The 27,168-nt window shown below is 34.2% G+C and overlaps 2 protein-coding genes across 5 annotated transcripts in view; one reads left to right on the top strand and one right to left on the bottom strand.

Annotated features, from left to right (window-relative positions):
• LOC137032937 (receptor tyrosine-protein kinase erbB-4-like) overlaps positions 1 to 15,022 on the top strand; it is a 231,435-nt gene extending 216,413 nt beyond the window's left edge. For all 3 annotated transcript variants that reach the window (XM_067404966.1, XM_067404965.1, XM_067404967.1), the window contains 7 exons: positions 2,527 to 2,682; positions 3,253 to 3,328; positions 5,493 to 5,639; positions 6,234 to 6,331; positions 6,420 to 6,590; positions 9,655 to 9,955; positions 10,799 to 15,022. In XM_067404966.1, the coding sequence (XP_067261067.1) occupies positions 2,527 to 2,682; positions 3,253 to 3,328; positions 5,493 to 5,639; positions 6,234 to 6,331; positions 6,420 to 6,590; positions 9,655 to 9,955; positions 10,799 to 11,613 (1,764 nt within the window). In that variant the 3' untranslated portion in view covers positions 11,614 to 15,022. The remainder of the gene's footprint in view (positions 1 to 2,526; positions 2,683 to 3,252; positions 3,329 to 5,492; positions 5,640 to 6,233; positions 6,332 to 6,419; positions 6,591 to 9,654; positions 9,956 to 10,798) is intronic.
• LOC137032938 (uncharacterized) overlaps positions 1 to 27,168 on the bottom strand; it is a 59,011-nt gene that overhangs the window by 9,775 nt on the left and 22,068 nt on the right. The window contains exon 4 of one of the 2 annotated variants that reach the window (XR_010896766.1): positions 9,741 to 9,879. The exons of the other annotated variant lie outside the window; for it this stretch is intronic. The gene's annotated coding sequence lies outside the window, so the exon portion shown is untranslated. Of the gene's footprint in view, positions 1 to 9,740; positions 9,880 to 27,168 lie in introns of those variants that run through there. 2 annotated transcript variants of the gene reach the window in all.

Below are 27,168 nucleotides of genomic sequence, written 5' to 3'. Positions count from 1 at the left end.
TTTATATCTCGCAATTCTGACTTTATATCTCACAATTCTGACTTTATATCTCGCAATTCTGACTTTATATCTCACAATTCTGACTTTATATCTCACAATTCTGACTTTATATCTCACAATTCTGACTTTATATCTCACAATTCTGACTTTATAACTCACAATTCTGACTTTATAACTCACAATTCTGACTTTATATCACACAATTCTGACTTTATAACTCACAATTCTGACTTTATAACTCGCAATTCTGACTTTATAACTCACAATTCTGACTTTATATCTCACAATTCTGACTTTATAACTCACAATTCTGACTTTATATCTCACAATTCTGACTTTATATCTCACAATTCTGACTTTATAACTCACAATTCTGACTTTATAACTCACAATTCTGACTTTATATCTCACAATTCTGACTTTATATCTCACAATTCTGACTTTATAACTCACAATTCTGACTTTATATCTCACAATTCTGACTTTATATCTCACAATTCTGACTTTATATCTCACAATTCTGACTTTATAACTCACAATTCTGACTTTATATCTCACAATTCTGACTTTATAACTCACAATTCTGACTTTATATCTCACAATTCTGACTTTATATCTCACAATTCTGACTTTATAACTCACAATTCTGACTTTATAACTCACAATTCTGACTTTATATCTCACAATTCTGACTTTATAACTCACAATTCTGACTTTATAACTCACAATTCTGACTTTATATCTCACAATTCTGACTTTATATCTCACAATTCTGACTTTATAACTCACAATTCTGACTTTATAACTCACAATTCTGACTTTATATCTCACAATTCTGACTTTATAACTCACAATTCTGACTTTATAACTCACAATTCTGACTTTATATCACACAATTCTGACTTTATATCTCACAATTCTGACTTTATATCTCACAATTCTGACTTTATATCTCACAATTCTGACTTTATATCTCACAATTCTGACTTTATATCACACAATTCTGACTTTATAACTCACAATTCTGACTTTATATCACACAATTCTGACTTTATAACTCACAATTCTGACTTTATATCTCACAATTCTGACTTTATATCTCACAATTCTGACTTTATATCTCACAATTCTGACTTTATATCTCACAATTCTGACTTTATATCTCACAATTCTGACTTTATAACTCACAATTCTGACTTTATATCTCACAATTCTGACTTTATATCTCACAATTCTGACTTTATAACTCACAATTCTGACTTTATATCTCACAATTCTGACTTTATATCTCACAATTCTGACTTTATATCTCGCAATTCTGACTTTATATCTCACAATTCTGACTTTATATCTCACAATTCTGACTTTATATCTCGCAATTCTGACTTTATATCACACAATTCTGACTTTATATCTCACAATTCTGACTTTATATCTCACAATTCTGACTTTATATCACACAATTCTGACTTTAGAGCTCTCAATTGTGAGTGTATATCTTGCAATTCTGAGGAGAAAAAAAGTCACAATTGTGAGATAGAAAGTCGCAATGACCTTTTTTATTTTTTATTTCATGGTGGAAACAAGCTTCCATATGAAAGAGTATTGCAATGCAAAGTAAACTTCAACTGAGTAATTACTTTCTAACTGGCCAAGTTTAAGTTAACTTAACTTAGTTAAGTAGTTTTTACTTAATTCCATATGTGAAGTCTTTACCATCACTTTTGATCAATTTAATGGATCCTTGCTGAACAAAACAATTTAATTAAAAAAAAAACATAATTGTTGTTTAAATTGTTTTATTTATTTATTTTTATTTAATTCAGTGGAAAAACATGTATTTTTGTGTTTCTTGCAGCCAAACATTTCTCGTTTTATTCATTCACTGATGTTGGCAGGATCTCAATGTTGTCATTGTTTAATTGTGCAGAAAACTGGCAATTACACAGCAGAAGTCACACAAAACTTGACTTTTTTAATGACTATTTGTACAGTATTCTTTCAGTTTGTCTAACAAGCATCTGCTTCACTTAAGTGTCATCCTCAACAGTCCATTCTTCATAGCGCTGTCACGCATCTACAGTCCTTTCTATCATGCTCCGTTCAGCAGAAGAAGCCCACAGGTCCATTTCCTTAACCATCAGTGATTTTCTTCAAGCATATGCAGAGATTTAGCAGTGCTTCTCCTCCCAAAGGCCATGAAGTTGCATTTTAATTGAAGATTAACATAAAGCCATAAATCATAGGCAAACTTCTGTCGAGGCACTAAGATCAGTATTAATGCACAGTGACCCAAAGCAGCAAAATGGAAGTGAACATGGGTCAAGAGAAATAAGGAGATGCTATTACATTTTGATTAGATGTCCCACTAATTTACAGTCTATCTTTAGGAAGGGAGTCTAATTTGACGGGCCCATATTTAAATCTCTGATGCATTTGTATAGCAGTGGTCTTTATGAGAGGGAAGGTGAGGACATGCTGTAATGTTGGTTGAAATGATAATTGTTGAAATCTCTTCTTCATCAGGGTATGATGTACCTGGAGGAGAGGCGTCTGGTGCACAGGGACCTCGCGGCTCGTAACGTCCTGGTAAAATCTCCAAACCACATCAAGATCACTGATTTTGGACTTGCTCGACTGCTGGAAATAGATGAAAAGGAGTACAGCGCGGATGGAGGCAAGGTCAGAGTTTGAACATCGTCCTTATTTGTCTAATGAAATTCTTTACATCAAAACGCAAGTAAAAGCACTTGATGATTTATGGAAAAATCAGCAGTATTTGTGTTCACCCGCAGTTCTTGTAAAGGAATTTTTTTGAGTGAAAGTTGATGGCTCTCATTTAATTTTGAGCATGAATGCATGTATTTCATACCTTATTTGGCAACACTTTACAATAAAGTCTCATTATTAACATTAGTTAATGCATTAGTTAACATGAACCAACTATGAGCAATATATTTGTTAATGTTAGTTCATAAACAGTTCACAGTGCATTAACTAATGTTAACACATACAATTTTTTTATTTTAATAATATATAAGTAAATGCAAAAATTAACTAAGATTAATACTTGATTAAATTAATTAAATACTTGAATATTTTTCATTGTTAGTTCTTGTTAATAAATGAAACATTATTGTTACCAAGTATTTTACATTGTTGTATATCCTTCAATCAAAACTATCTGAATTGTCATGTATGAAAATGCTCATTGCATAAGCTAAACTGTGAAACTGTTGTTCATTAACTCAGATGCCCATCAAGTGGATGGCCCTGGAGTGCATTCACTACAGGAAGTTCACACACCAGAGCGATATATGGAGCTATGGTGAGCTATACACAGTGAAGAAAATTGAGTTTTACTACGTTATTGGTTTGTTTTTGTGTTTTTGTTTTGTTTTTCCTGATTAAATTACTAAAAGTGTATTATTATTATTATTATTATTATTATTATTATTATTATTATTATTATTATTATTTATTATTATTATTATTATTATTATTATTATTATTATTATTTATGAAATATTACATATTTGTATTAATATTTAATACTAACATAATAATTAAAAAATCATTCTCAATTATTCTTATTATGTAATATAATAATAATAATTGAGAATAAGAATAATTGAGAATGCTTATTTAAAATAATATTAAGTCAATATTAAATAAATAATAGTGTAAATATTACATAAATCAATAAAAAGCAAATAATCAAATTAAGTATTATATAATAAAATATGTAATATAATAATCATTTTCATTTATTTATTTAATATTGACTTAATTCATTTTTATTTATTTTTTTGAATAAGCATTCTTAATCATTCTTATTCTCAACTATTATTATTATTATTACATATATAATTATATAATAATTTAATTTGTTTGTTTGTTTATTGAGTTATGTACCTCTGGTGCTGTTCGGTCATTTTTTATCTGAAATGTATATGTTTTAGGATGTTTTACTTCATCTGAATGGTACAAAACTTGATGAAGGTTTTTGTTCTTGCTATGTGAACAACAAAAAAATTCATGGACATGATTCAAAAAGGTTAAAGTGTCCTGAGAAAAAAAAAAAAAAGTCACACTTCACACTCCTCGGTTTAGGTTAAAAATGACCGCATTGGAAAGGAATGGGAAATGTTTGTGTTGATACTGCGGCCAAATTAGATTTTACTAAAAGCAAATTTTTTGAGATATCAACCTTAAATTTGGAACACGACTTGTTTAGAATTATAATGATTAATAATTTTATTTATTTTTTTATTTTTTTTGAGTAAAATATGTTTTGTAAAATATATATTTCATATACAATTTTAATTATTGAAGTATTTTTTGTGAATTATTTAACTTATTTAACTTCTATAATTTTTTTATAACTTATTTAACTTCTGTATTTTTATTTTTAACTTCTATAACTTTTTTAAACCTTTTTTCTTTAAAACAAGACCAAACTACGGAAGAGGATTAGGACCAAGCAATAATAAAAAAGTAAAACCATCTCGAGATTAAAGTTGTTAAATTTCGAGAAAAAACTCATTAAATTTCAAGAAAAAAGTCGAGATAAAATGTTAAAAGTCGTTAAATTACAAGAACAAATTCTCGTAATTTAATGACTTTTTTCTCATAATTTAATTACTTTATTCTCAACATTTTATCTCGACTTTTTTCTCATAATTTAATGACATTTTTCTCATAATTTAATTACTTTATTCTCAACATTTTATCTCGACTTTTTTCTCATAATTTAATTACTTTATTCTCAACATTTTATCTCGACTTTTTTCTCATAATTTAATGACATTTTTCTCATAATTTAACGAATTTTTTCTCGTAATTTAACGACTTTTTTCTCGTAATTTAATGAGTTTATTTTCAACATTTTATTTAGACTTTTTTTCTCGAATTTTAACAACTTTAATCTCGAGATGGTTTTATTTATTTTTTTTATTATTGCTTGGCCCTAATCCTCTTCCGTACCAAACTGAAGTATGTGCTCCAAAGCATTTAAGATTTATGACAGTTTAGAAATTTTATTGACAGTCTTTTTTTCTTTTTTTTTTTTTTTTTGACAGTCTGAAATTTTTTTTGTTTTATAAAATCCCCTAAAAATACAAAATATGAAAAAAAATCATTATTGAACTAAAATATAGTACATTCATTTCATTCTCGCTGTCACTCAAGGAGCACCAGAGGGTTTCTTTATTTAGCGTTCTCAAAGAATACTATCAGCAAAATTAGTAAATGCAAATTAGCACAGGAGTTGGGAGTTTTTGTAAAAGAGCTAAAAGTGGCATTCATAATTCATAATTCCCATTAATTATTGAAATCCACAAGTTGAGATACTGCTTTCTGTAAGATAAACTACAAAAGACAAACAAAACATTCTTTGTAGGTTTCACATCCACTCCTCTAACTCCATGACCATCATGTTAACTAACAGTGATCAGTGATTATGAGACTGAGTGTGTTTCTCATTCATTCAGGGGTGACTATCTGGGAGCTGATGACGTTTGGAGGAAAGCCCTACGATGGGATTTCCACACGTGACATTCCAGACATCCTGGAGAAGGGCGAGCGTTTGCCCCAGCCGCCCATCTGCACCATAGACGTCTACATGGTGATGGTGAAATGTGAGTCATGTTCTGAGACTAAATAATCTGCTCATATAGAATGATAATATGGTTATGTTTCGCCATTTCGCTAAAAAGGTACAATGTAAAAAAAGGTATAGCCAAATCGTTTGTCTTGCTCTTGCCGTCACTGCTTTATCCAGCTCTCTTTATTCGCTCGCACTCAATTTGTTTTGGCACAGTCAATTCCACAAAGAAGTGAAAAAAGACAGATATATGATCTGTTTGTTGTAATCAGATTTGACTGGAAGCCGCCATTTATGATTTGATTCAACATAACAATTATAACACCTCAGAGAGTGTAATATTCCTGCATGAAATCCACTTTTAGTGCTTTCTGTTTGTGTCACATTGGAGGGGGAATCAAATGAATATAAGAAATTAGTGTCAAGCAAATGCCAAAACCCAATATATGTGAATATATATAAAATGCATGTATAAATATTGAGAATTTATTTATTATATTTTATATGTGAAAATGTAAACACAATAAAACCACACTGACATACATTCTGATAAGATTCAGCTGTATAATGAAGGAAGATTTGAATTTCATTGTGTATCTATGACATGTTGCTCTGTCTTCACCTCCAGGCTGGATGATTGATGCTGATAGTCGGCCTCGGTTTAAAGAACTCGCTGCAGAGTTCAGCCGCATGGCTCGAGACCCTCAGAGATACCTCGTCATACAGGTGGGGATTGCTCAGCTTCTCTCTGTTGAAATGGAAATGTTTTATGGTCCTGGATCTCATTGGATAACACTATGTGTTGTCATCTCAGGGGGACGATCGCATGAAGCTGCCCAGCCCCAACCACAGTAAGTTCTTCCAGAGTCTTCTAGATGAGGAGGAGCTGGATGACCTGATGGACGCTGAGGAGTACCTGGTTCCTCATTCCTTAAATACTCCTCCCACTTCCCATATGCCCCACCCACATGTAGATTCAAATCAAGTAAGCTTCATTAGTTGTAGCTAATACAAAAGAAAATAAAATATATTTGGTCTTTATTTATTAAGTAGGCTTGAAAAAGAGTTCTGACTTAGTGTGCTATATCTTTTCTAACTGATCGACTTACGGTTTTCCTAAAAAAAAAAGACTGTTAAAGATCGGAAAAATCCCATTGACTTTCATTGACGGAATGTTCAAATGAGCCAAGACTGTTCAAACTCCAACTGTCAAAATTAGGAAGCCCATTAGACTCAAAAACTCAATTAGACTCAAGTGCCATTCTATGTACTATTTCTAATCCATTGAATCTATCTATCTATCTATCTATCTATCAAACTAAATCTAGCAACACCCTATCAACCACCCCGAGTACCCTAGCAACCGCATAGCAACACCATAGTGACCACCCTGAGTACCCTAACAACCACATAGCAACACCATAGCGACCACCCTCAGTACCTTAGCAACCGCATAGCATCACCCTAGCAACCACCCTGAGTACCTTAGCAACCACATAGCAACACCTTAGCAACTGCGTAGCAACACCCTAGCAACCACCCAGAAAACCTTAGCAACCATCCCGAGTACCCTAGCAACCGCATAGCAACACCCTAGCAACCACCCAGAGTACCCTAGCAACCACATAGCAACATCTTAGCAACCACTTAGAGTACCCTAGCAACCACATAGCAATACCTTAGCAATCACACAGAGCATCCTAGTACTCTATCAAAATTACTAAACTAAAACTGAAACTTTCAAACTTTTCAAACTGCTTCAAACTTTCTGGACCAGCTTTTTCAAGCCAACTTAAAGTTTGTTTCTTTTTTATCTAGTTTTATTTTGAGTTCCTTGCCTTATCCTTGTGACGTCATGTGTTTTTACTCCTAGTACATTTAGGGGTGTAATGGTACACAAACATGACGGTTCGGCATATACCTTGGTATTGAGGTCAAAGGTTTGGTACAGCAGGACGGAGAAAACTAAACATAAAATTGCTTTTTTATATATATTAAACAGTGGTTTATTGCACATATCATCTCTTCCTTTAAATAAGTTAAATTATAATTAACATTTTCTTAAGGATAAAATAAAATCTATCTCAGAAGGGCTGTAAACTATATACAGGGAGCCCTTTCTTGCACATTACTATAACTACTTTCATCATTTGTTTTCATGACAAATTTATTTAAACGTTAAATAAATAAGACATTACTAACAGGTAAAGTAAACATAATGAATATATAAGCTAATATAGTGCATATATTTAGTGAAATGCTCCCTCTAGAGTTCATTTCTCTAGTGAACTAACATGCTGTGGACACTAAATGACTTGCCTGAGGTAAATGTGATGCTACGTGAGATATTATTCTCAAGCTGTTTTATTGATGTCTAGGGGTGTAACGATGTATCGCAGTACGAAATTTCGCGATGCAAAGATATTATGATATGTATCGTAGAGTGATGGCGATACTTTTATGATATGACGGCAGTCTAATCTCACGCGGCAGGCGTGCTCATAAGCAACGCGGTCGCCAAGCGCATGTGGTGCGTTTTCCAGGCGCACCGAGATGAGAAATTCTCAACTTTTCAGAATGCCGCAAACGCACTGCAGGTCATGTGATGAACCAAACAATCAGCTATGGCCTTTCTGTAACACCATCGAAAGCTCAGCCAAACAGCTGAACATATATGAAATACAAATATATTATATATATATATATATATATATATATATATATATATATATATATATATATATATATATATATATATAAAATATATCTAGTAGTAAAGGTAATACAAGGGCTAGAAATCAATTTGTCCTTTGCTGAAACTTCCTGATCCTCTTGGAGAGCGCAGTTCATTGTTGCATAGCAACGACCAACCCCACGGGAGCGCAAGCGCTTTAGAAAGAAGGAGAAGAGGTGCGGCCGTGCCTTCCACGCGTTTTTAGATGCGATATGTGAACAGTTCCTTAGTATTTTCAATTCTAATTTCATGTTAAATTTAAGTTTTTGTTTTTTTTTAGTGACAGACAGACCTATTCGGCTGTTAATTTGAACACAGAAGGTTTTTATTAAACCTTGAAATGTAATCTTGTATGTACAACAAGGAAAATGATTGAAATTTGTTAATGTTTTTCAGTTTCATTTTGTTCAAAATATCATGATATGTATCGTATCGTGAACTCCGTATCGAAATACGTACCGTATCCTGACCTGAGCGTATCATTACACTCCTATTGATGTCATTCCACGGTTGAATGTATAAACTGTTTATGTAATAAAATATGTTTTCATAGTTTGTGTTGTCCCTTATCAGTGCAAAATTATTACAAATTAAAAAGGATTCATGCCAATATTGTCCAAAACCACATTTTTCTAGGGCGTTTCCAAACGTTTGGAAGGCAGTGTATATAATGTAAATAATCACTTTTGTTCAATTTAATGCATCCTTGCTGAATAAAAGTATTACTTTCTTTCAAAAAAAAAAAAAAAAAAAATCTGACCCCAAACTTTTGAACAGTAGTGTATGTTTAGCTCTGTAATTTGTTGATGATCATGTCTGTTCAGTTGGAAACACAGAGTCACAATGGCTCTGAGCATTATATAGAGCAGTGCCGCTGCACCCTGCTTTCATTATTACTGTTTGAATAGACTCTCTCCATTGCCAAGTTGGGCACAGCATTTCATTTCACCCGAGTAATGAAAAGAACAGGCAAAATTACATCCACTTCCTGCCCCATGCAATAATTAAACTTTACCACTTTAAACTAGAGCTTTGCTTTAGCTCAGAAAGTGTAATGCCCAGTCTGAGCTGTATATGGTCAATACAGTGGTGCGCAAAATTCAGAAAAATAAAGAAGAGCAAAGAAAAAATATTTGGATATTTTCCAGTGGAAGTCTCTGTAGCAACAAAGTATCTTCTTTTAAACTTCTGAATTTAAGTTGGTCTAGTCTTTTTGATGTCATTTATGCCTTTTCTTGTAATGCCACATTCATGTTCATACTTCTCTAACCTCATCTTCTTTCCTCAAGTTAATTTATGTTTCTCCTGTGATCAGAACCAGTTTGGGTATCATGACGGAAGTTTGTGCCCTGAAGAGGTAACGGGGTCCCGACCTCATGAGGCGGTTGCTACAGGAAGTGGCCCGACAGGACTGATACAAAGAGCTGGTCTGGACCCAGCAGAGGATCCGCACTGTAACGGAAACTTGAAGAAACAGGCCACGGCTCACTCAGCAGAGGACAGCAGCGGCCAGCGCTACAGTGCAGACCCGACCATCCTCCTGGGAGAGAAAGGACAGAGGGATGATACAGATGAGGATGGTTATATGTCCCCTATGAAGGACAAGATCTCCACAAGTATGTATGCAGATACATAATATATAATGTGTGTTGAGAAAAGATAAAAACATTGTCACGTTGGGCTAAATGCATAACATTTTAAAATAAACGGCATGCAAACACAATAGTTTTATATCATTTGAAACTGCTACGGCAGCAGGGAAGAATGCAAGGGCAAAAATTTGAATTATTTTAATGTTATGTTGTGTTTTTAACTTCAAATCTACAACGTTGAGATAGTGATATGGACATGCCCGTATTCAAGCGTTACAGGTCTCCCTATTACAGCAGTTTTAATTCACAAACAACTGACAGTTGTGACCTAAAGATGAGTTTTATTTACAATAATCAATCCTAAAATTCTGAAATTGCAACTTACTTTTTGCGCCAACAGTCGCATGCGCACATGAGCACAGAGGCTCTCCCAGTTCTTGGCTCATTTTGAGTCAAACTTGTAGACTTGCTCTGAACGGTCATTGAATCAATGAGTTGTTGACTCGAGAACAGCTGCAATCGGATCAGTTGGATCGCAAATGAATTCATTCGGTGCGATTTGCAAATTAGTTTAACAGGTTTTTTGAAAATAATCAGTTCGTTCACGAACTGGACACTGCTATTGCATCTTGGACCACATGTTTTAATGAAATGTAGTGGAGTAAGAAGTACAATATTATCCTTTAGAATGTGGTAAAGTAAAGTTTCTCCAATAAAGAACAAATACTTAAAAAAATGTACTGTTTAAAGGTGCACCTATTAGCAATTCCATACTTTTTCCTAAATGAAGAGTCTTATATAAAATGTGTATCCAAAAGCATAATGTCTACAACGTTTTATCCATGTCATTGTCTGTCATCTTTTTAGATCATCTGAATCCCGTTGAGGAGAATCCTTTTGTAACAAGGCGTAAAAATAAAGACGTTCACGCACTAGACAACCCAGGTTACCACAGCACCCCTGATGGAAAGCCCAAATGTGAAGATGAATACATCAACGAGCCCCTTTACCTCAACGCATTCAACACCACCAGCGACACGAACCAGGAAATGTTACGGAAAAATGGAGTCTCCATCCCATTGCAGGTGACCACAGCAGCCCACACTCCAGGCTCCCACGTTCCCCACATCACACAACTGGGCAAACCCTATCATCACAGCCACGGACCGCACGTTCACTTCGCCATACCACCAGTTCAGCTGGTTCACCCTGTACCGATGAGCCAAAATGATCAACATACCCATTCGGTTCAGTCAGTTCATGATCACGGCAGCAAACCTGGCTCGCAAGCACCAGCAGGCCAGATCTGTCTTGTGAGCCATCAAGTCCAACCAGGACACCCAAGCCAATCGAATCGTTCCCCACAACAGTTTCATTTGGCAAAGTCCGCAGTGGTTAGTAAGCTACCAGGTCATCCGGTGCAACCAGGCAGCCTGATTGGGACCACGTTAGTGGACAAGATGTACAAGAATAGCTTTGACAATCCTGAGTATTGGCAGCACAGCCTTCCACCCAAGGAGAACTCTCAAGACTTGTCAGTGGTCTGCAATAACAAGTTCCTTCACAAGCAGAACGGCCGCATACAGCCTGCCGTGGCTGAAAACCCTGAATATCTGTCTGGAATGAAGCCAGGAACAGTCCTGCCTCCTCCTCCATACCGGCAGAGGAACACTGTGGTCTAGCGTCCAGGTCTCTGTAGAGCCTGGTTCTTCTACCAGCACCTTAAATGTCTTTCCTTGATCCTCTGGTGGTCAAAAACGGGACTAGAACTAATTCAAGCCACTGAACTGACATTATGCCACATAAAATATGGCATAAAAACTGTGGGGATAAGGTCAACGCAACCCATCCAAACCCCATCCATCCCCAAAGACCTTGCCAGTCACCCAGGAACATTGTTTTTCCCCTCGACAGGTATTTTAAAGTGTTTCATATACAGGACGGCACATAGTTAGATCTAGTAACTTGGTGAGATTCCAGCCACTCTCAAAGGTCCTTAATTTCATTCTGAATGGAAAGAAGTGTATTTAAAAGATTTTAGGAGCGAATATGCACTTGAATTTTATATTTTCCTGACTGGAACACTTGCACTTTTTCAGCAAATCCTTCATACCGCCAAAACTGCTGCCCTACTGGGAAGACTACAGTTAGACCTGAGAGGATTGTGAAATTATGAACAGTCGAGTTCCTCAGCACAATGAGTTGAAGAAAAGGCTGATAAAGGCGCTGAGAGGGATTTGTTCATATTGAGAACACAATACAATAATAGTGAAAGTCACATTTGGTGAGTGGTGAACTCACCTGTTGAGAGATACGGAGGATTAATTATCAGGACGAATGGCACTGAATGGTTTACAGGGTGTTTACATTCATTTACTTTATCAGTACCTGAATTAAGTGGGAACTTTAAGTCTCCTTCGGAATTTTTAACTGTTACTTTTATCTTCTTATTGGTTGAAAGACATATGGTCAACACATTAAGGTCAATATGAAATTGACCCTACTTACTTCATTAATGTTCTGGGTGTTTTTCCAAAGAGCAAAATGTTTAAATTTGTTCACAATGTATAACTTGAACTTCCACCACTGAAATAACTTTCATTTTTGGCTGACGTCAAAAGTATTTAACCATTCTTCAAAGAAAACTACGGAGCACCTAAAGGGACATGGTGAAGGGAAAAAAAATATGAGATGGAGGAAAAGTTATTTGTCAATGCATAGCATTCTTTCACAAATTAAACTTTGCGTACCTTCACAAAAACTTTTGCATTCTGCCGAGAAACTTTGCGTTCGCTCTCGAAGAGTTCAAAAGGTTTTGCGAGAGAACACAAAGTTTCTCAGGGGAACGCACAACATTGGCGAGAGAACTACTTTTTGTTCCACCATCTTGTTCCTTTGGGGGGCTCCGTAGAAAACAAAGATTACTGGAGTATGTTTTACAAGAAAATACTGTTTCAGTCTTTCTACTTCAAAATGTTTTGTTTAATTTAATATGTTACTTGCCTTTGTAATTAATTGTGCAATTTGAGTGCACTTTCTTTTTTCAGTGGTGGCATTGTTGAGGCTACTGTTGCCAGTAATACAGCCTTTCTAAATTCTTGCCAATGGTTAATGCAGTGATTCATTTTAGCTAATGTCATACTGTTATGGCAATAATAGCAAATAGGGGTGTAACGGTACACAGAAGTCACTGTTTGGTACATACCTCTGTTTTAGGTCCACGGTTCGATACGAGTTCGGTACAGTGGGAAAAAGCAACAAATCCCCAATACTAGGTTTCTTTTCACTTATTTTGAACAGATTGTAGTTCAAATTGCCACCTATAGCAGCATTTAGTCCCCTAGTTGGTACAGTACAGCCTCCTATTATAGTGTATTAAGCACTAAGCAGTAAACAGAATGCATTCTTTTATAGATCATATTTTTTTGTAGAGCTGATAAAAATCAAAAGATATTTGGTCACAATCAGCTACAAAACTGAAAAAGCATCTCTTGTGTTATAAAAGTGAAATAGCACCTGAAGCTTTCATTTCCATCACTGAACTGTTGTAGTGAGACTTCCATGAATCACGACACAAATCGGCACAATGGCAGATGATTTTGTCTCATTATAACATCGGAAAAATACTCCATCATTTATAGTCATACAGAAAAGAGTAAGACATCATTCAAAACTGTAAGGGTCTATTTTTATTTGTGGACACTCTACATCTAAAACTAAACATTGTGCTTTTGTAAAATAAAGCAAACAAACAGGATGCAGCTCTTTTTCCTGTTGTGGAGGTTAGCAAATAGTTTTGCATTACCACAGCACCCCCTTCTGGATTGGAGCATGGATCGCCTGTGACTGACTGTATTACGTCCGTACCGTGATGGTTTGAGACGAATACATGTACCCTTACACCCCTAATAGCAAATAATGATCGATTTGATTTAATTCTGAATTCGACCCAGTCAGAAAGTCTCCTCAGAAGTAGGTGCCAGAAGTGTTTTAGAAGTTTCGCAATCGACAAACTTGCATTCAGGGCATTTTATGGTACATTATATGCTCGTTTTCACAATCCAATCATTTCCCGGTTGATAAAATGAAGTCTGAATATTCTGTTCAGCATCACATTAAGGAAGTAAACTCTGAAAGCTGTTTTATGTTGACTTTAAGGGAAAGTTTCAGTCATATATTTTCAGTGTTTTGTAGGTGATGTTTTCATGTGACTGGACTGCATTCTGTTTCCAACTGAAGTTAGCAAATCAAATGCATACAATTAGTTTTAATCTGCTGGTTAACATATTTACTAGTAATTCTGAGTTTCAATTCAATATGTCAGTACTGAGCCTTTGACGAATCTGCAATTGGAAAATGGAATTTGGGCACAACATTTATTTTGTTATCATTACTATTTATTCACAATGGCTGCTATGTTTTTATTTGGGGCATTTCATTGTATTTCATAAAACAAATTTTCTAGTTAACACAGCAGGTTTACATGAATTAGGGAGGTTGGATATGTGATGCTGTGTTACGTATCACAAAGTCACATAACTGAGCTGTATTTTGTAAAATTGCAAACACTTAAAAGGCTTTAATGTGCCACTTTTCAGCGCTAACATAATTATAAAAACAGCCTTCAGTCTCAATCACTGTCAGTGGTCTAAAATTGTGTGGTTTTATTTTTCTCGCTGCCTGTCTGTTCTTACACCTAATAACAAGCGTAGCACAAATACAGTAAGTGTTGCCCCTGTAGTTTTCAATCTACCATCATTCATAGTTTCATGTTTCTGCGTAGCTTTTAATGATGTATTGTCAGAAGACTAGTTTGTAGGTCAAATAAATCCCATTTTGGTGATGTTTTGTCCAATTTGTGGCATATAAACACAAAGACATTTACTGTTACAATTAGTTAAATAATGGAGTATTGTGTTGCAACAAGATGCTTGAACATTTCAACAGTCTCTAACTGCCAGATATAACAAAGCCTAATCTCGACGCACCGTTATCATTGTGAACTTTTGAGTTAGAAATGCCTTTTTTTTTTTGGTAAGAAAAGCTGCTTTAGTTCTGCATTAATGGCCAGTGTGATCTCATTGTTATAGGTATTAATGTGTATTAATGTTTTTGTACATTTAGAGTATTATAAAGTGTAAACCCTTTAAAATGTGTAAGGTTGGTCTGGTACGTAAGTATTTTAAGTCTTTTAAGTCTTTAAAGTATACATATACACACGTTTTATATATATATATATATATATATATATATATATATATATATATATATATCTCAATATCGAAAATATTTTTCTGGAAACTTATGCGAAAAGAACAGCATTATTTAAAATAGAAAATTGATCAATTTAATGCATCCTTGCTGAATAAAAGTATTAATTTCTTTTAAAAACTGCCCCCCAAACTTGGTGTAAAAGGGTTTGCATTTTATATACTCTATAAATTGATAGTATTGTCTTTATTAGCTATAATAATGTATGGGAATAAATGTGTTCTAGAACTGCACTTTATTTTACATACTAAACATGCCGACAAATACTAATGAGATCATGTTGAACTGGCTGAAATGAATTAAATGAACCATATTTGACATTGTTTAATCATATTTCATAATTTTACTTGAGATCCACTGCAGGGAAGCGTCTGTTTACACAGATTTAGCAATTTTATGGACTGCCGAGAATCATGCATTTTGCAGTAATTCACTATTCAGTATCTACCAAACCTTATATGTACATATGACAAATCATGGAGTGTTTTTTTTTAAACATAAACCATTTTGTGTGCAGTAATATGTACTGTATTTCTGAGCCATGAGGCATTTGGAGTGACAGCTCTGTAACAAGTGTGTTCTTCTAAAGGAAAGTGAATAGTATTTTTGTAGAGTGCTGAAAGATTTATGGGGAAGTGTAAATATATAGAGACTGTTGCATCACGTCTTTTTTTTTTTTCTTTGTCATGAAACGTTCAGTTCTGTTTAACATGCACCGTCTGTAGTAATGGTCTGACATTGTGTCAGTAACTTTGTGTTTGTGACGTTTGATTTGATCTCAAGTGATGTTGCTTCTTTGTAAGTCATGCTCTGTTCTGTGGATTTCTTCTTCTCTTGCTGCTTCTATGGTTAGCTGTGGCCCTTTCCTTCTCTCCATAAGTGCCCATTTTCTCAATTCTGTACCTTTATCTTCTTTATTAGTTGTAAATATGACTATTTAAGACAAGATGCAACACAAGATTAATGATCTACTTCTGTCAACCTAATTTCAAAACCAAACTGATATATCTAGAGTGAATTATCTTTATTATTTATTATTGACATTTTGTTTTGTATGTCTGCATTTGGTTTGATTGCTTTGTTTTAGATATGATCGTATGTACATGGTGAGAGACTTGCTCAAGTTGAAGCACTTGCAGTAATATTTGTTTAAAATCACTGAGTGGCTGGTGCATTATTACTGATATGTGCTAAGCTAACTAGAAATATGTAAAAAAAAATTATTTATAGTAGCCTAAGCAGTATTTGGACATTCAAGTCACACACAAAAAAAAAAAAAGAATTTTGGGGCATTTGATAACAAAATATTAAACCAAGTGGCAATAATTCTGCCATCATTTACTCACCCTCATGTCGTTCCACACCCGTAAGACTTTCATTCAAATATATTTTTAATGAAATTGGAGAGATTTCTGTCCCTCCATTGACAGCTATGCAACTACCACTTTCAAGCTCCAGAAAGGCAGTAAAGACATCACTAAAGTACTCCCATGTGACTCCAATGGTTTAACCTCAATTTATTGAAGCAATGGGAAAAAATTCATGCAACAAGATCTGCTCTAGCGTCAGCAACATGCATGCTCTCGTGAATGTGTGTTAAAGATGAATATTTTGGAAATACAGTAGTAAACTATGTTTTTTTGCGCAATCAGCAAGCACTCGCGTCACTTTAAAAAGAAATCATAAAACTAATCCATAAGAATTGAGCGATTCCAAATTTTCTGATCACTTTTTTATGATGAACAAATTTAATTTAGTCTTTTACTCACATATAAACATTGATCAGTGAACATAAACAGAAGCTCAGCCGAACCTGAATGGCGCACAAGAACAAACAAGAATGAACCTCATTGGTTCTCGCACATCCGGTGAACATGCTTGATCGTCTGTTTACCATAACTGATGTGTGTGCTAATGAATGTTAATATGTGAATAAAAGTCTAAATTAAATCTGTTCAACATTTAAAGTGATCAAGTCTCTTCAGAAAATTTGGACTAAACCACTCAATTCATATGGATTAGTTATACAATCTCTTTATGAACGTTTTGAAGCATCAAAGTTTCAATTGTGTAGCGGTCAATGTAGGGACAGAAATCTCTCAGATTTCATTAAAAACATCTTAATTTTGTGTTCTGAAGATGAACGAAAGTCTTATGGGTTTGGAACGACATGAGGGTGAGTAAATGATGACAGAATTTTTTTTTTTTTTTTTGGGTGAACTATCCCTTTAATTTCTCTGAACCATTTTTGCATTAGTAAGGTAATTTAAGTCGTCGGATGAAGTCAGTTCCTGTCAGTTTCCAACATGTCAAAACGCTTTTTAATTTGAGTAGCATAATGCTTCATAGTTTAAAAACACAATTTTTTTTTTTTTTTTTTTTTAACTTTTAAACAGTTCTTCTGCTATTAGTTTTTTGCTAAATGCAACTTTGTTCAATACTTTGTTATTTAATGTAGTAATATTCAAACATTTATAAGTGTGGTCAGTTTTGTAGATTGTTTTAGTTTCAGTTTTATTATAACATGAAAGCCCCAAATCATTCCCCTTTCTGTTTCCATTTTAATTCGTAGTGACTGCCCTCCACCAAACTGAATGCCAACTGAACTGAAATACTTCATATTTGTTACATGATCCTGGTACAAAGTATATTTTCAATTTAATATGAATAAAGTTAAAATGAATTTGAACAAGAAAGTGTGTGGTTTACTACCATAAGAATGCATGCAGTAATGTTTGATCAGACTCCTAAAGATCAGCTTTAAAGAAATCGTATTTATTTATCTTTCATAGTCTATAAATTAATCCTATTTATTTGTTTTATCAAGAGGGAAAAGACTGTCGCTCATGCCTTTTATCAATATAGCATCAGCCAACATCAAAATCTCTATCTGACAGTGCAATATATTTAGTTTTGGAGTATTAAAAGCGGCTTGTTGCTGATGCATTTAATAAATGTTTTTGATCGTACGCATCACGGATTCCACCTCAACAAAGTTTTGAAGAATTCCCTAGTCATGTGTACGAGTAGCAGCAAAGTTATCTTCTATTCAACAGAAGTCTTTTGCTGAACTCAGAGACTTTCACTCGAGTCATAAATAAATCACAACTGTCCAATGCTGGGATACCTCTCTGAAGTTAAGGATATTAATACTAATAAGCCAGCTGCATGCTGGGTGTTCAACATGTTTATGCAGTGAAGCCCTGCTTGTTTTATCAAATGAAAAAGTGATTTTGTGCTATTCGGTTGCGAAGATGTTCTGCATGGTCTTTTAACATGCTAGGGCATCAATCTGGGGTGTGTCTCCCATACAGCGACGTAGCCTAACTCACAGCTTAACCACCATAGTGCAATGCATTATTGTAGAAACTAAATAGCTAGTCAAGACTGTTTCCCGAAACCTGTCACACCTATGTTGTTTGAACCACATAAGTATATGGAAGGCCAATAGGGCCAAAACATGTAAAACTAACCTTTCGTAATTATGCTTTAACACGTAATTTATGGATTTCCAAGCAAAATGAGTGTTATAAATGTGTTAATTTTGTGCTGGCACATTAGAAACCATGGAACCTTACCACCACCTGCTGCTGTGGCGCTCTTTCTCAAACAAACAGACTAGGATTGTAAATTGCAGGATTTAATCTAAAATAAATAAATACCAAGTGTCCAGTGTGCCAGCACATCATTTCAATTGTGTTAAGATGTTAGTTTCAGATGTTTTGGCCCTATTGGCCTTCCATATAAGTTTGACAATAGAGGGTATGCACGTGACGTCACTGTCAGCTGGAGTAACTGAGGTTATCTAAAATGGTAAAGAGCTTTGCGATTGACACAAATAGATTTGACATGAAATCTGAAGTAGCTTACATTTTTACAGACTGCAGAAAGCTACAGAAAAGAGAAGCTGCAATTCACTGAAACAACTGGACTCCAGGCAGCGAAACGTGGATTTGCAGTTATCATTTTGTGTCAATATGCTGAATTTTGAGGTAAAATCATACCCAGTAAAATGTATTGTTTAAATATTTTATTAACAAGTCATCAATTAAATATTTACCATTTTATATTCTGCATAATTGGATGTTTTTAAATAAACACTGACAAAAACTATAGGCCGGGATGATATGATCTGGGTGATCAATTATATCAATGTTTTATATATATATATATATATATATATATATATATATATATATATATATATAACATTGATATAATTGATCACCCAGATTTAGACTTAACTTATAAGCCTATAAAGGCAATACCTAACATAGGTATCATTAAAAATCAATTTCCCTATGGAGAAAATGAATGGAGTTTTTACTTTCAGAACCTGACTGTTGCACTCTATTGACCTTCTGTAGCCCCGCCCCTTTCCAGAGCTGCACTCGTTGGGCCCTATCTTGCACCCTGCGCAATTGACTTTGTACACCGACACGTGTCATTCCTATTTTGCACCCGCGCAAAGCGCGCTTTTCCCTCCACAGAAGCACGTCGCTAAACTAGTGAATGAACTTGTGCTCCCTGGGCGGTTCAGCGCAAAAAAGGAGGCGTGTTCCGGCGCAAACAATCCCTGGTGCTACTTTGCTGTTCCATTAAACACTTGTGCCACTGACCAGAAAAAACCTAGTCTAAAGTCAGTGGCGCGTTGCGCGTTGTTCATTATGCTATTTTAAGGGCGCATGCTTGACCATTTTGGGTGGGTTTCTCCCATCCCCATACAACACAACTTCTCTGTCTTTCACTGCTCTTACAAGAACATCAGTCTCCTCGACTGTGAACCGCTCCTGGCGTGCGCCTGGTAAATACGCCATAATAATAGCAATCCATAATGGAACTTGCGCACCTGCTTTAAAAGGGAATGTTGGATGAAGCTCTGATTGGTTTATTTCACGTTACGCCCAAACCACACCTATGAATAATGAAGCTACTTCAGACCAACCCATTTTAGATTTGCGCCGGGCGCAAGAGCCATTTATCCCGCCGGGAAAATAGCACCCCACAAAGAGACCCGCCCACAAAGTTACTTGCGCTTCACGCTTTGACACTTGTGTTTCAGATCGTTAAAATAGGGCCCCTTGTGTTCTGTCTTCAGGTTTGTATTTGCACAGTATGAAGGTAAGATCTCACAGATTGAATTGCGTGATCCTTTTCTTCTCAGAATTGCGTGTTATAAAGTCACTCTTTTTTTCCTCAGAATTGGACTTTATAACTTGAAATTGCGAGTGTATATATCTCACAATTCTGACTTTATTTCTCGCATTTGTGAGTTTATATCTCTGAATTTTGATATCTCAAGATTCTGAGAAAAGTCTGAATTGTGAGAAAAAGTCAGAATTGTGATTGTATATCTCACAGTTCTGAGAAAAAAAAGACAGAATTGTGAGATAAAAAGTCACAGTTATCTTTTAAATTGTTTTATTCCGTGGCAGAAACAAGCTTCCATAACGAACTGAGGACTACTTAACTGTTTAACTCTTTATTCCCCGTTATTTGAAGTTTGATTCAGCACAGGTTCCCTCTTACATCATGCACAGGGTCCCCTTCCATATTTAAGATTCTTAATGTTTTTAAAAGAAGTTTCGTCTGCTCACCAAGGCTACATTTATTTAATTAAAAATACAGTAAAAAAAAAAACAGTAATATTGTGAAATATTATTACAATTTAAAATAACTGTGTACTATTTAAATATATTTGACAAAGTAATTTATTCCTGTGATGCAAAGCTGAATGATTTCTGAAGGATCATGTGACACTGAAGACTGTAGTAATGATGCTGAAAATTCAGCTTTGATCACAGGAATAAATTACTTTGTGAAATATATTCAAATAGAAAACAGTTATTTTAAATTGTAATAATATTTCACAATATTACTGTTTTTACTGTATTTTTAATTAAATAAATGTAGCCTTGGTGAGCAGACGAAACTTCTTTTAAAAACATTAAAAATCTTAGTGGTTCCAAACTTTTGGACTGTACTGTATATAGTATATATATATATATATATATATATATATATATATATATATATATATATATATATATATATATATATATATATATATATATATATATATATATATATTTATATTTATATATTTATATTTATATATTTATATTTATATATTTATATTTATATATATATATTTATATATATATATTCCTGTGAATATATATATATATAATATTCACAGAGAGGAGAGGCTTCTGTTGGGCCACTCTGCCTGGTGGAGGGCTGCAGTGATGGTTGACTTTCTACAACAGTTTTTCTTTTTTAATAAATCTGCAAAAATGTCAACAATTCTGTGTTTTTCTGTCAATATGGGGTGCTGTGTGTACATTAATGAGGAAATAAAATGAACTTAAATGATTTTAGCAAATGGCTGCAATATAACAAAGAGTGAAAAATTTAAGAGGGTCTGAATACTTTCCGTACCCACTGTTTTATATAAAATTTAAATGGATGAAATATCAGGTACTGAATGTTAGCTTGCTTATTGTGCCCAAGAGCAAGGTCTATTTGTCCAAGTGTCATTTTAACAAGACAATTTGCTTCTACCCACAGCCTGAGAGATGTAGATCCAACCATGTAAGTTTGCGATGCTGTTTACGAATATTCGGTGGGTGGAACTATAGTTTCAGGAAACGCCATCTCGTTCAGCAGCTATGTTGGTAATGACAAAACTTGTGACTTGTGAACAATGCTTTTTGGAAACGTACCCCAGGTCATTTAGAAAAATAATAGCACATTTCTTCTCAAGAAGCTGCACAATTTGAGATAACGCTCACATCTGTAGCTCAAACGGTGCAGGACTGTTAGTATGAGGAATAATAATGATGCTATAGTCTAATGTTAGACTTGAACAGGGGCAATGGGACAACGAGTGCACATTGTGAAGAAAATAGGCTTTGAGAAGTAAGAAGATTTGTTTATTTAATTTATGTGCAAAACAACATCTAGTAGAATGAAGTGTCAACTCACTAAGACAGGCCTGTGTTAGATCTACAGGGCATGCAATTATACAAAATCAGTCTGTATCTACCGCTCTGATGACAGCATTGTTGGACAACAATTGCTATTTAATTGGGGTTGCCACACAGACAGGCATGTTACTTCTTTAACTGTCATGTGGCTGTGTCATTAAAGCTGTATTGGACGTGCTTGTCAAGTCTTAATTATCCCTCGACATCTTTGCATACTAGCCTGTCCCCTTTTCCCACTCTAGTATTTTTTTTTTTATTTCTCATGCTTTCCTTCTGCAGTGTTACTTTTTAGCAGGAACGAAACGCAATATATTGTTCTAATCAGTTCATCCCACCTAGTCTCATTTGTTACAGGCATGCTTCCTGTCTAAGTTGCATCTGTTGGCTAATAACGCCTCATGCGAAGCGCTCACAAAAGACATTTCAAGTACATTTATTCTCAAAACTAAGAAAACTCACTTTAAAGTTGTACTTTCCTTATTGTCCCTAAAAGCTCCCATTTCCTAGATGTTTCTGCAAGTCTGTCAATTAAATGGCCCCAAAATAATATTTCTAATATTTCCGGAGTGCATTTTGACTTCCATGTCTGATTCTTTTAAGTTTGCTACTTTTTAAAAGAGTCCAAGAGTACTTTAAATCAGCAGCTTCAAGGAATAATGGAATCAATTTTCAACCCTTGTTTCCGATGGGGCATTTTTCTCTTTTCTGGTATTTTTCTTTTTCATCAGAAGGTGTAAATATCAAAGAGTTGAAGTTTACTGTTGGCTCATGTAAAGTACAAGTCTACTACATGAAGTAGTCTTGGATTGCTCTCACATTACTGTCATAGTCCATCACACACAAATGTGGATTTGAATGCATGATATTTGTCATGAACGAAACTGTCTGATTGGATTGACAGTATTCTATCAGTATGCAGAATACCTGCTCATGTGCTCTAGCGCTATTCTCAAGTACTTTGCCATGGATGGCATGTTTAGACTTTAGTTATTCTCTCCAACATCTCACTCTAGAGAAGAGACAGAGATGGAGAGTTGTAATTTCCACAAAGCCCACCAAGTTATGACACAGCAGTCTCCATTTCCTTTGTTATAAAACCAGTCCCATACAGATGCACACCAACACATTTCTTTTCACACACCAGAATGCACTTTATTGGCTATGGAAGCTTGTTTCCACCATGAAATAAAAAATAAAAAAGGTAATTGCAACTTTTTATCTCACAATTCTGATTTTTTTCCCCCTCAGAACTGAGATATAAAGTCAGAAGCGAGTTAAACAATTAAAAATAAACAATTATGAGTTATAAAGTCAGAATTACGTAATATAAAGTCAGAATTACATGATATAAAGTCACATTTACGTGATATAAAGTCAGAATTGCCAGATATAAAGTCAGAATTATGAGATAAAGTCAAAATTACATGAGATAAACTCAGAATTACGTGATATAAAATCAAAATTACATGATATAAAGTCAGAATTGAGTAATAAAGTCAGAATTGCGAGGTTTAAAGTCAAAATTACGTGATATAAAGTCAGAATAGTGTGATATAAAGTCAGAATTGAGTTATAAAGTCAGAATTGCGAGATTTAAAGTGAGAATTGTAAGATAAAGTCAAAATTACATGATATAAAGTCAGAATTACATGATATAAAGTCAGAATTGTGATATAAAGTCAGAATTACATGATATAAAGTCAGAATTATGTGATAGAAAGTCAGAATTATGTGATTTAAAGTCAGAATTGAGTTATAAAGTCAGAATTACGTGATATAAAGTTAAAATTACGTGAAATAAAGTCAGATTTGCGAGATTTAAAGTCAAAATTACGTGATATAAAGTCACAATTGAGTTATAAAGTCAGAATTGCAAGATTTAAAGTCAGAATTGTGAGATTTAAAGTCAATATTACGTGATATAAAATCAGAATTGAGTTATAAAGTCAGAATTGCGAGATTTAAAGTCAGAATTGCGAGATTTAAAGTCAATATTATGTGATATAGTCAGAATTGAGTTATAAAGTCAGAATTGCGAGATTTAAAGACAGAATTGCAAGATAAAGTCAAAATTACATTATATAAAGTCAGAATTACATGACATAAAGTCAGAATTGTGAGATAGTCAAAATTACATGATATAAAGTCAGAATTGAGATATAAAGTCAGAATTACATGATATAAAGTCAAAATTGCGTGATATAAAGTCATAATTGCGAGTTATAAAGTCAGAATTGTGAGATAAAGTCAAAATTACATGAGATAAAGTCACAATTACGTGATATAAAGTCAAAATTACGTGATATAAAGACAGAATTGAGTTATAAAGTCAGAATTGCGAGATTTAAAGTCAGAATTGCAAGATAAAGTCAGAATTACATGATATAAAGTCAGAATTGTGTGATATAAAGTCAGAACTGCGAGATTTAAAGTGAGAATTGCAAGATATAAAGTCAGAATTACATGATATAAAGTCAAAGTAGCGAGTTATGAAGTCAGAACTGTGTGATATAAAGTCAGAATTGCGAGTTATAAAGTCAGAATTATGTGATATAAAGTCAAAATTACATGATATAAAGTCAAAATAGCGAGTTATGAAGTCAGAATTGCAAGATAAAGTCAAAATTACATAATATAAAGTCAGAATTGCGTGATATAAAGTCAGAATTGTGAGATATAAAGTCAGAATTGTGTGATATAAAGTCAGAATTGTGAGTTATAAAGTCAGAATTGTGAGATATAAAGTCAGAATTGCGAATTATAAAGTCGGAATTGCGCTATATAAACAGTTCTGAGAAAATATAAGACGCAGTTGCAAGTTTATATCATACAATTCTGACTTTATAATTCGCAATTGTGAGTTTAAATCTGAAGTTTAAAGATTTTTAGAAACCAACAATAAAATATTTAATTTCAATGTTTGATTTTAGAATATTTTAGTTACTTTTTGTGCAAAAAAAAAAAAAAAAAAACATTTTAGAGCTGTGTTGAATAGGATATATTTTACCCTACCCTATTTTATAGGTGTGTAAGGGTTCGAAATCTGCTGAAGGTGTTCTTCTGAACCTATGAACTCATTTGCATCCCTTTTTCTGCATAAAGTCTGCAAAATCAAGTCAAGCAAAATGTGATATGATCTCTTTAATACTTTTATGCATTAATTAATTAGCTCATTAATTAAACATTAAATGTAGTCCCTCATCCTGCAGGGCATAATGTTTTCACAGTGTAGTGATTATAGTGTGAGACTGGATGACCATTAAAGGAGGAGGGTCTGTGTGTGTGTGTGTGTGTGTGTGTGTGTGTGTGTGTGTGTGTGTGTGTGTGTGTGTGTGTGTGTGTGTGTGTGTGTGTGTGTGTGTGTGTGTGTGTGTGTGTGTGTGTGTGTGTGTGCACGCATGCTTTCAGTTGCAGGGAACATCAGTTAATAAGTCCCCTGGTATCTGTGGTTCTCCCTTGTCTCTTATTCTTGCAGTATCTCAGTGTGAGATCCCATTAATACCATCACAGTCCATACCTCACTGGCATTATCCACATGGGGAACACTTATACCCGAGCACCATCCGAACCCTTGGATCCCAAAAAAGACACTATAATGTATTTTTCTTGAACTTACCCTTTCTGTTTTGCATTCATTTGACATGCATCAGCAAGCCTTGCCTCACAGAGGTTACTGATGGAGCTGTCCGTGGTGCTGCCATCTTTGTTTTTTTTTTTGCCATAGCGCTGTCCATGGTGCTGATAACCCACTGTATATGTATGCCGTGCAAGCATCCCTCACCATTTAAAATTCAAAGGGCCATAAATTAATGAGTTCTTATCTGTGCACCCCTGGCCCTGGTTTCCGGCTCGAGGCCCTGTTATGTCTAATAATGGTGGGATGAGCAGGGGTTGCATGGGGGGTGAGCGAGAGACTCTTTGTGACTGTCACCGTGGGTCCTCGGCTCTATCTCTCAGCTGCAGACAGACAGATAGGAAGCATCACTATGCAGCGTGGGGGAGCTGTTTGTCTGGGGTGGTTGTGACACCCTCCGCTTGGGGGGATTTTAATGAGCTCCCCTGGGACGAGCATTAGGCATTTAACATCCTGAGGAGAGCAGGGGCATCCAAACACACACATGCCTGTATTGTCCAGAACTCTGAGTGGACACACATACTCGAATACACAAAACAAGCATATGAACTCCAGAAAGTGGCAACAGGTTCCAAAAGTATTACTAAGTAGCGTGCAGCCTGTTTATAACTATGGAGTAAGGAATATAAATGGAGTTAAAGTTTGTATGTTGGGATATTTCATATTATATTATATTATATTATATTATATTATATTATATTATATTATATTATATTATATTATATTATATTATATTATATTATATTATATTATATTAATTATATTATATTAATTATATTATATTAATTATATTATATGTATTATATTATATTTATTATATTATATTTATTATATTATATTATATTATATATTATATTATATTATATATTATATTATATTATATTATATTATATTATATTATATTATATTATATTATATTATATTATATTATATTATATTATATTATATTATATTATGGCTGTCAAAATTAATGTGAAAACGTATGCAATTTTCTTTTTGGCAGCAGCTATTTGCACTTAGTGAAAATAGCATATTTTCTTAACAATAGATGCTATTTACGATTAAATGACAATAGCAGCATTTTCTTTGCGATAAGAGTAAATAGTAATTAGATGCTATCTAAACTTTATATTGGTAGATACTATTTGCACCTCAGTATTTTTGTACATTAACAGGATGCAATAATATCATAGATTGTAAATAATTATATTTATTAAAATTAGCATGGATGGTGCCTTATTGGGAGAATAAAACCCCTCCCTACACCTTCCCCTAACCCTACCTAATAAACACTTTTAATATTAATAAACACTTGTTCACAGTTTATTTCTACTTTTAGAACA

Source organism: Chanodichthys erythropterus, chromosome 12 (genome assembly GCF_024489055.1).
Source record: "Chanodichthys erythropterus isolate Z2021 chromosome 12, ASM2448905v1, whole genome shotgun sequence".
NCBI lineage: Eukaryota > Metazoa > Chordata > Actinopteri > Cypriniformes > Xenocyprididae > Chanodichthys > Chanodichthys erythropterus.
Note: the sequence above shows the minus strand (reverse complement) of the source record. Positions and strands in the feature narration are given on the sequence as shown.